The 10,551-nt window shown below is 39.3% G+C and overlaps 1 protein-coding gene across 3 annotated transcripts in view; it reads left to right on the forward strand.

Annotated features, from left to right (window-relative positions):
* Positions 1–6: 6 nt before the first annotated feature.
* Positions 7–10,551, forward strand: part of GPHN (gephyrin) — a 414,574-nt gene continuing 404,029 nt past the window's right edge. For 2 of the 3 annotated variants that reach the window (XM_006090983.3, XM_023755821.1), the window contains exon 1: positions 36–160. In XM_006090983.3, the coding sequence (XP_006091045.1) occupies positions 97–160 (64 nt within the window). In that variant the 5' untranslated portion in view covers positions 36–96. Of the gene's footprint in view, positions 161–10,551 lie in introns of all 3 variants that reach the window. The other variant, XM_006090985.3, reaches the window with a different exon arrangement.

Raw genomic sequence — 10,551 nt, forward strand, 5'->3', positions numbered from 1 at the left:
GCTCTCGCGCGATCCTCGGCGAGCGAGCTCCCGAACGCGCGATCCGAGCTCCCGCTTCTCCGGGCTCCTGTCAGTGCGGTGACTGCGCTGGGAAACATGGCGACCGAGGGGATGATCCTCACGAACCACGACCATCAAATCCGCGTCGGAGTCCTCACAGGTAACCGGGAGGAGAACGGGACCGCCGCCGCCGCCGCCCCCGACGTGCCTCGGGCTTCTTGCCGGTGGTGACCCTGCTCTGGGGCCTCGGGAGGAGGGCAGGCTGAGGAGGGGGACAGGAAAGGGGGGCGTTTTACCACCGCGGAGCTGCTGGAGGCTGGGGTGTTCCCGTGCTCCCACCCCTCCCGGGAGCAAGTGCCGGTCCCGTGGGATGTCAGGCCCCGGCACCTTCGCAGCCCAAGTCCCTGGCCCTCGGGGACCGAGGGGCCGGTGCGGCGGGCGCTGCGGGGCTCCTGGCTGCCGGTGCGGGCGCGGGATCCCGGCTCCGCAGTCTGGAGCTCGCCGCTCCGGCCGGCCCGCGCACTTCCTCCGCCAGCGCCGGTCCGGGAGGGGAATCCCGAGCCCACCCCCTCGCGGCTCCCTCCCCCCCTCGAGTGGCCCCGAGCCTCTCGTGCCGTGCTCGCCGGAGGCACGGGCCGAGCACGACTTGGGTGTTCAAGAGGCGGAACTCTGCCCCTCGAGAGCCGGGCATCCCCTCCGCCACCATGGGACACCCCTAGTCTCCCCCGAGAGGTGGGGGGTCGGCTTGCACCCGGACCTCGGAAAGTGTCTGCATTCCGCCTTCCTGAGCGGAGGCCCCTCTGCCCGCCTCTTGGTTTCCTTAGAGTAAAGGTGTAGAGGGACCGGCTGAGCCTGCGGCTGGGGATCCAGCCCCCTTCACTGGAGAGAGGATTCCTCCACTTGGGCTCCTCGGTCCTCCTCCCTTCTGGGACCTCTCCCCCCCCCCCCCCCCATGGTCCCGAAGCTGGTGAGGAGCACACTTTTCCCGGGTCGCGCTTCCCTCCCTCGCAGAAACCGTGTGTGCCCCGCACGTCTGACTCCGTTGCGCTGTATTTGGGTGATCTCCCTCCGTTGCTGCAGGGCACGACTTCCGAGATGAAGAGCCAGCCAATTTGTAGGGGTTTCTGCTGTGGCTCTGTAGTTGGCCAGGCTTCTGTGTAATTGCGTGGCCAGGCGGGGGTTAAAGAACTATATTTAGAATCTGAGGGCTTAGTCGGGAGTGAAGGAAATCCAAGATTTACTGTTGTGATTTCGGAAAAAGGAGTGATGTAGACAGGAATCCTCGTGTGTGTGTGTGTGTGTGTGTGTGTGTGTGTGTCCCTCCCCGATTCTTTTTAATTTTTTTCCCTTGTCAAATATTGACAGGTTAAGACGGTGCTCGAGGAGGGACTAAATTGAATGAGACTTGCTTTTATTATTAGGTTAAAAAAAAATCTCTCTCGGTAGATACTGAGTGCAAAGCTTAATTGAACTGCTGAGTTTTATGACAAGGAGATATCCATGACACTCTTTACACTCTTTTGCGCAAATGGGTTGCCTTTTCCTGGTTTTCTTTCTAGATGTTAATGGTGATTTATTGAATTTTCCTAATAGCCTCTTGGGTGGAGAAACTGGTCTAAACCTATTGCTGGGAAGGGAATCCCCCCAAATCAGAAGATGAGCTGTCCTCCCTTTTTGGTGCTGAAACTTGCCATATGCAAAGATACAGTTATATCTCAGAATTGTTAGAGTTCACATTGCTGATTTTCAAAGAATCTAATCGCGGGGTGTAAAAGTGTATACTCTATATCAACTTGCACTTTAAATTCTAGCCATGTTTTGAAAATTAGTAGAGTAGTAAGAGTGAAGCTTAATAAATTCCAAAGTATGTCAACTGACCATGGAAATGAAAGGTCATAGATGTTTTAAAGTTAAGTCATAGAGATTTTTAAAAAAATTGTTTAAGCTTTCCCTAATAGTTTTACTTATCAAATCATCTTACTTGGGTCAAGTGACATAGTTGTACAGAATACTTTGAAAGATTTGGCCCTTATCCATATCCCTACAGTACAATAGGAATAAGATTGATATGCAAACCACTAACAATGTATGTAATTATTTTGCTAAAATTGTCTAAATAAATTACCTGTGCATATGAGGGCTAAATGTAAAAGGAATCCCATATTCAGATGGATTAGGAGCAAATGTGATTACCTGTAGGCAGAATTTAATACATTTACCAGAGGTTAAGTAGAAACTGACATTTTTAAGGGTAGTTGAAACTCAGTGGCAACCTTATAAATGAAAATGTTGCCCTGGCCAGGTATCTCAATTGGTTAGAGCATGGTCCCCATATGCCAAGGTTGGGGGTTTGATCTCCCATCAGGGCACATACAGGACTCAACCAATGAATGAATAAATAAGTAGAACAACACCTCTCTCTCTCTCTCCCTCCCTCCCCCTCCCCTCCCTCCCTCCTTCTTCTCTTTCTCTCTAAAATACAAACCAAATAAATAAGAAAATGTTGGTTGGTGAGGATGAGGCTCTTGAGCAGAATATGAGAAGCCTAGGTGGAATAGGTATGGGGCATAGGCAGAATGTCAAGGAGAGAAGAGAACTTTGCAGTGGGATTAAAGAGAATCTGGAGACACTGTTTCATGTAGTTTAGGGGAAAAGTCTAGGGTCAGGAATAAGGATGTAGCTGAAGGAAAGAAGTAGAAGTTGCAGATTTGGGAGAAGTGGTAACAGAGGGTAATAATGGATTTTTGAAGTCAGAAATAACTCTGAGGTTTTTACTTGAAAAGTTATTAATATGAATATTGTCTACTATGATGGAGCCTGGAAACATGGAGAAGAATCAGATGAAAGGGCACCAGCCTTCAGTCTGCAAGTAGTGGATTTTATTACAAACAGCTTAATATTTATGTTCTTGATATTCCATGTTATATTGTGCAAAAAAAAAAAACACCCTATAATAATAAAGCTATGTTGTGCAATTTTTGTGTCTTGTAGAACTTCAAATGTTGCAGTTTTACTGTGTGAAATTACTCTTTACTGGACTTAAGCACTATGATTTTATACTTAAGAACACTGAGTTAAGATACCATACTTAAAACTGATTTTATGAGTTTTAATTTGCAGCTCTCTTTAAAGGTGAAGGGCTTATTTTATAAAATATCCTCTGCATGGTTCATAATAGGGATTTTATGTATTCTCAGTGGCAACGTTATAAATGAAAATGTTGAGCATTGTCCCCATGGCCCCCATGGTCTAAATCTGTTTTACAGAGGTAGTAGAAAGTATTGTCTACCCAAGCACACATGTGGTAGTATTGTTGTGAAACTGTATTGTAATTTCTAAATTTTTAATTTTTGTGTGACATTTTAAATTTTCTATTGCAAGATAATATTTGTACCATGAAACTTTTCATCTTTTAGATGTTTTTGTAATCTTCAGCTCAGCTATGAATTTGACAACTGTAGTATACAGTCTATTGAAATGTCTCCTCAAATGAATTAACTATTAGAATTTTAAAAATATACTGGTGGGAAGGAAAATATTTAGTAAAGGCATTTCTTTTTTACTTGATATTTTGAATTATTTAGGGCTTGGAAATCAGATTATAATAATATAAATGGATATTTTAGCTATATTAATTAATTTTTATCAGAAAAATTGGGAACATTTCTGTATATAAAATAGGTTATCATGGAAACATTTTATGTTGAACATTATTGACCATCTCTAGGAACAATATTGTTGTCAATAACTATCTTATGATGATTTGCTATAAATAAAGTATTATAGGTCTTTGGTGACATAAGACCTAGTTTCAAATATATCTGTTTCTAATGTTCTCTACTTCTATTGTTGTTTATAACAGAGATAAAAGATTATAGGATGGATGAATAGCATGAGGAAAACAAACAAATATCTGCTTTTTCGAAACTGAAAGAAGATGTGGGGCAGATGTAGGATTTTTTTTTTTTTTTGATAGCTATAGTAGTAATTATACTAGTACTTACAGTGAGTCTTAATAATTACATACAAGGGTAACTATATTTTAAATGTGTCACTTTTCACCTAATTTTTTCTATTTCTAATGAAGCTGTTTATCAAGGGAGCATACTAGTTCTGCTACAAAAGTTTCTCTGCAATATCAGGAAAATAATGAATATGTGTGTGGTTAATATAGAATGAGACAGATTATGTTCCATTGGGTATTTAATATCGTATTAGCTAGCCACTGCTAATGTTTGCTATCAAAGCACTTACCTAAAGATGATAATTCATTACCTGAATTTTCACTAACAGTGGCGTGGATGAGAAGTGATGCAAATATTTAGCAAAGGGCATTTTAAAAACTAATACTTTTTCTCTAGTAACATACATTTTTATTGGGCTAAGCTGTAGATTTATAATCAGTAAGAGTTATTAGAACAAGATATGACTAGACAATAGAGATAAAGACTAATTGTAAACTAGAACACCTAAAATATTAGTTACTTGTAGGGAGTATTTCAGCCATTCAAAATATTAAAAAACCAAATTCTAAGTCAAGTAGATGATAATCATGCAACTCTGGAATCGTTCAAGCATTTATTTTATTGTGTTCCTTAAGCTTATACCTGTGCATTATAACTATCTGTGTTGAATTTTGAAAAGCCCATTTATTGATGAGGATATCTAAATATATCTTTGTTTTTAAGTAGCCAAATTACTATTGCAAACAAAATCTAAATCCTACCAAATGGAATTGTGTATTCTGGCAGACATATCAACATTGATCTATATGACTTTTGTTAAAAGGAAGCCTATTTCTTAAACTAGGTTGTTCTTTCATGAATTTTGGATTGGAAGCAATATATTAGAGAATTAAAATTTTAGTTAAAGTAGAAAATCATTAAATCAACACTATCATCACTGGCCAAAGACTTTATAAACTACTAGAGGCCTGATGCACGAAATTCGTGCAAGAGTTGGCCTTCCTTTCCCCAGCTGCCAGCACCAGCTTCCCTCTGGCACCCGGGACAAGGCTTCCCTCGCAGCCCCGGCTTTGTCTGGAAGGTCGTCCAGAAGGATGTCTGGTCTAATTAGCATATTATGCTTTTATTATTATAGATGGGTACATAGATTGTTACACATTAAGAGTTTTAACTATATTAAAAACATATTTGACTTTCACTTTAACTGAGATATATGGTGGAGAATCAGCAATATGTTATTGAGGAGGAAATGACTTTGAGTCCATTTTTACTCTTATAGATGATAGATTCATTGGTAAGTTGAATTGGATGCTTTTGTTGAAACTGAGTAAAACAGGTAAAATCTATGCTTTGCTCCTGGAAATAGGATTGAAGAACAACATAGCATATTTGGGATTTGAGGTGTTAAAACAATACTAAAGAGAAAATAATGAAACCACAGGGATTTCTTTTTTCACATCTGGGAAGAGAAGATAAATTAGGACGAAGAAAAGATTATTTAAACTGCTTAAAAGTAATTGAGACTGTAGTTAATATGAATAGCATGCAATTCTTACTTAATTTTTGAATGACCTCCCAAAAAGCAAATATCTAAGTATTGTCACGTAGAAATTCTGTTCAGGTTGTTTAGTGAGTTCATAAGTGAATTTGTATTTAATTAATTTTAACTAAACAAGTAGGACTTCTTGAAACTTTTGTAATTAAATAAACAGTCCCAACAATTTTTACAGTTGTTTTGCCAGTAACTATACATTTTGAAAGAATGAAATTTACTGTACTTTAAAAATTTACTAATTTGAAAAATAAAGGAGCAAGGAAATGAGATCTGGTGAATGGAGCATTACACAATTTGTGTCCTGCTTCTCAAATTGAGGTACATGATACTCTGTTAAGGGATACTCTAAGGATTCTTTCTAATCCTTAGATTCTAAACGGTGGGAACAAACATAATAATTCTTTTTAAGTGTTATTTTAAATTTTTTGAAAAGGAAACTTATTGTGGTGACATTGATTAATAAAACCAAACATAATTTTTGAAGTATATTTTACTTGAGACTGTAATTTAAACCACTTTAATATTAGATAAGCATGAGTAAATTAGGTACTGAGTGTAGAATGCATGAGCTTTTAAGATAAAATCTGGAACTTCAAAGACAGTTCAAGTGAGCCCATTATATAACTCCAGACTTCATCATTCTTTTGTTTTTGATACTTTGGCGCGCGCACACGCGCACACACACACACACACACACAGAACATTTAAGGAACACTGGGTCACACAACACTAGAAGACTCACTTTCTAATGATAATCTGGCCAGTAAACTTTTTATAACCTTGAACAATATTACTTAACTCTGTCTCTCAACTTTTCTCACCATTAATACGAAGGAATCATTCTCTGAGATCACTTTAAGCTCTGGGACAATATATGTTTCTATCCTTTAGCATCATGGCCAGCTGGAAGGAGATATATAGAATATCATGCTTAGTTAATTTTTTTTGTCTTTACAATGGAAATTGTTATGGGGGAGAGGTAAATTATACATAAAGATGCAAGAAAATAAGAAATGGAAGAAAAGATAAATGTTTCAGAGATCAGGTGCTGTCAGTATAAACTAAGGAAAAGTATTTAGATTTTCTTCAATTTAGAAATGGAAGAGAAGATTAATGTTTCAGAGATTAGGTGCTGTCAGTATAAACTAAGGAAAAGTATTTAGATTTTCTTCAATTTAGAAATTTTTGTATTAACCCTTTTTCTGTTACCAGTAGTTTCGGTCTTACATTTTATTTCAAATTCAGCTCAAACCTCACTTCCTCAGCAAAATCTTTTCTCTACAATGATGTCTTTCTTTGTTTTCTTTCTTTGTGTTTATAAATTGTTGTCTGTACCCTGCAATCATGTGGGAGGCTGCAAGATGCAGTTTGTTGTTTTTTTTTAAAAGGACTTTGGAGTCAAACAGACTTGGATTTCACACTCTGGTTTGCCCTTGATAGTGGGAAGTCATTTAACCTCTCTGAATTCCAGTTTCTTTCTCCAAAATGAAGCTGGCAATACTTACTTCACAGAGTTTCAAGAAAGCTGAGATAATGTATGTGAAAATGCCTACCATGTATGTCTATGTTGGAGTATATGTTCGGTAATCTTCCTTTTCTTTTTGTATGTTCCTTTGGGGCAATTTGCTAACAGCTTCATGTACAAACATCTTATTTAAAATAGATTTTAAAGTTCTTCAAACAGGTGATCTGTTCTTTACTTCTTTTGTGCCCTTTCACCATAGCACCTAGTAATGAAGTAGTTGCATAGGAGATGTTTAATATAACTGTTAATAGGGTGATTAATAATGTGTATTTGAGACATTTTATAATAATGTGTATTTGAGACATTTTATACTATCAAATCTAACATAGTACCTCTTAGTTGATAGTCATAGTCTGTATGAGGATTATTTTAGGGTAATATTTATTTATTTATTTATTTATTTATCTATATGTTTTATTTTATTTTATCATTTATTAAAAATTTTAAATTATCTTTATTGTTGAAAGTATTAGATGTCCCCGTTTTTCTTCTTTGACCCCTTCTAACCCGCCCCACCCCCAAAAATGTTATCTTAAAAAATGAAAATTTTAAATTATAGGTAAAAGGAATTTTAAAAATGCTATTATTTATTTGGAAGGTTAACTGTGATGGTCAAAATAGCAAAACACCATAAAATAGGAGTCAAAAGTTGTACCTCTTCTATCACTTTCAAGACACTTAATTACAGTTTACCTGTTTATCCTTAGCTTTGAATGGGGGAATTATGCTTACCTTATATGGTTATTGAGAGGAAGGAAATACTTTATTTAATATTCAGCACCTACTGTGTGCCAGGTTATGTGCTTAAGTGAGGGATACAATAGTGAATAAGAGACACAAGACCTTATGTTCATGGAGCTAACATGAACACAATATTTAATTAGGTTGGATATTGACAAATACCTGCTTAATTTATGTTGCATTTCAAGGAATAAAGTACTTTTATCTTTTATTATTTTTATTTTTTTAAAATATAGTTGTATTGATTTCAGAGAGGGAGAGAGAGATAGAAACAGATAGAAACATCAATGATGAGAGCATTGATCGGCTGCCTCCTGGGGATCGAGCCCACAACCCGGACATGTGCTCTGACCGGGAATCGAACCGTGGCCTCCTGGTTCTTAGGTCGATGCTCAACCACTGAGCCACGCTGGGCCAGCCTCTTTTATTTTTGATGCAGGTAAGTATAAGCACCAAAGTAATTTTCAAGCCGCTTTTGACAACAAATTTTTAAACCATTACACAGTTCCTCCTTTCTAAGATAGAAAATATTTAATGAACATAATATAATTATTTCTGTTCAAACAGGTATAACTAATTATAGGTAACATGTATTGGGCCTATATATGGTATAAATGTATTCTGTTTGTTCTAACACTTTGCATATGTTATTCAATCCTTCCTCTTACGCTGCCTGAGAAGTGGAGAAGCTAAGTAACTTGTTCAGGTTTATACCAGTGGCAGTGCTAGAATTCAAGCACAAGTCTGACTGTACTCTCAATAATTATATTTCTATATTTTATTTTGAATATCTCTTATTATGAAGTGGGGTAGTATGGTTCTGTACTGTATTTGCTTTTCAGTTGTGACTTTATATACTTGCCCTTCCCCTTCTAGTTTATAATCTGCAATAGCCATCGGAAGAAGCACATACACTACCTTGCTAAGAATTATATATGGTAGATATCACCTTCAGTTAGACTTGAAGTGAGGTCTAAAGAATAAGTATTTTCACTTTTGGGTTGGGGGCATCAGTGGATAAATGGGTTATTATTTATTAATTTAATTATTTTTTTGTACTTTGAGATTTCAGGATCAGAGTTAATTGGATCTTCCCGATGCAGAAAATGTTAATAAAAATGCAGAAACTTATGAAAAGTAAGAGAGCAAGTACAGTATGAGTGCCAAGTATAAATGGAATGTTTCCTTTCATTCTCTAAGTACTGATAAGTTCTTTTTTTTTAAAGAACATTAAGAAAAAAGTATACTTGTCCTAGCTGGTTTGGCTTAGTGGATAGAACATTGGCCTGCAGACTGAAGAGTCCCGGGTTCAATTCTAGTCAAGGGCATATGCCCGGGTTGCAGATTCGATCTCCAGTGTGGGGCATTCAGGAGGCAGCCAATCAATGATTCTCATCAATGATGTTTTTCTCTCTCTCTCCTTCTCCCTTCCTCTCTGAAATCAATAAAAAAAAAAAAAGATAAAGAAAAAAGTATACTTGAAGAAATTAATCTTTAAAGTCTAATTCAAGGTTAAGAATGTTTGAATATCTTGGAAACAAGAAATTGAATAAATATTTTCAGACATAAAAAAGGATGCATCATTTAAATGATTACTTTTCCCCTTCCACTTAAGAGTCAATACTAAGCATTTTGATTCTAATGCAAATTTAAAAAATTATGCTTTGATAAAATTAATATCTATACAATAGGAGTTACTTTTGAATTCACTTGCAAGTAGAAAAACTCCTGAATTCTTAAGTCATATTTTTAAAGACTTACTAGAGTGTATTTGTGCATTGTAAAAAATGTAACACTACAGAAAGATAAAGTGTGAAATGAATCCCTTCCACCTTACTTCCCCAGTCTCTCTAGTGTTAACCACTTTTAAGATTTTTGTTTTTGTTTATTCTTCTGTATATATGTATATATTTGAATTTGCACATATGGAATCAGACATTATATCTTCCTTTCCTCCCCCTCAATCAATAAAAAAATATATATATATATATATACTAGAGGCCCGGTGCACAAAAATTTGTGCACTCGGTGGGGGGGGGGGACGGGGATCCCCCAGCCCGGCCTGTGCCCTCTCGCAGTCTGGGACCCCTCGGGAGATAACGACCTGCTGGCTTAGGCCTGCTCCCGGGTGGCAGAGGACAGGCCCAATCCCTAGGTGCAGCCCCTGGTCAGGCTCAGAGCAGGGCCGATTGGGGAGTTGGGGCGCCGCCCCGTCATGCACAGAGCAGGGCGGATCTGGAGGTTGCGATGCCACCCTCAGTCACGCTCAGGGTAGGGCCGATTGGGGGGTTGGGGCACCGCCCCCTGTCACACTCAAGGCAGGGTCAATGGGGAGGTTGCGGTGCCACCCCCTGTCACGCACAGAGCAGGGCCGATCAGGGGGTTGGGGCGCTGCCCCCGTAACTCACAGAGCAGGGCCAATCAGGGGGTTGAGGAGCTCCCCCCTGTCACTCACAGAGTAGGGCCGATAGGGGAGTTGGGGCACCACCCCCTGTCACACACAGAGCAGGGCGGATCAGGGGATTGGGGCGCTGCACCCTGTCACACTCAGGGCAGGGCCAATGGGGAGGTTATGGCTCTACCCCGTCACACACACAGCAAGGCCCGTGGAGGGGGGTTGGGGCGCCATCCTCTATCACCCACAGAGCATGGCCGATCAGGGGGTTGGGGCGCCGCCACTGTCACACTCGGGGCAGGGCCGATGGAGAGGTTATGGCTCTACCCTGTCACACACAGAGCAGGGCCCGTGGGGGGGGGGGGGGGGG

The sequence above is a fragment of the Myotis lucifugus genome, unplaced genomic scaffold (assembly GCF_000147115.1).
Source record: "Myotis lucifugus unplaced genomic scaffold, Myoluc2.0 scaffold_85, whole genome shotgun sequence".
Taxonomy (NCBI): Eukaryota; Metazoa; Chordata; class Mammalia; order Chiroptera; family Vespertilionidae; genus Myotis; species Myotis lucifugus.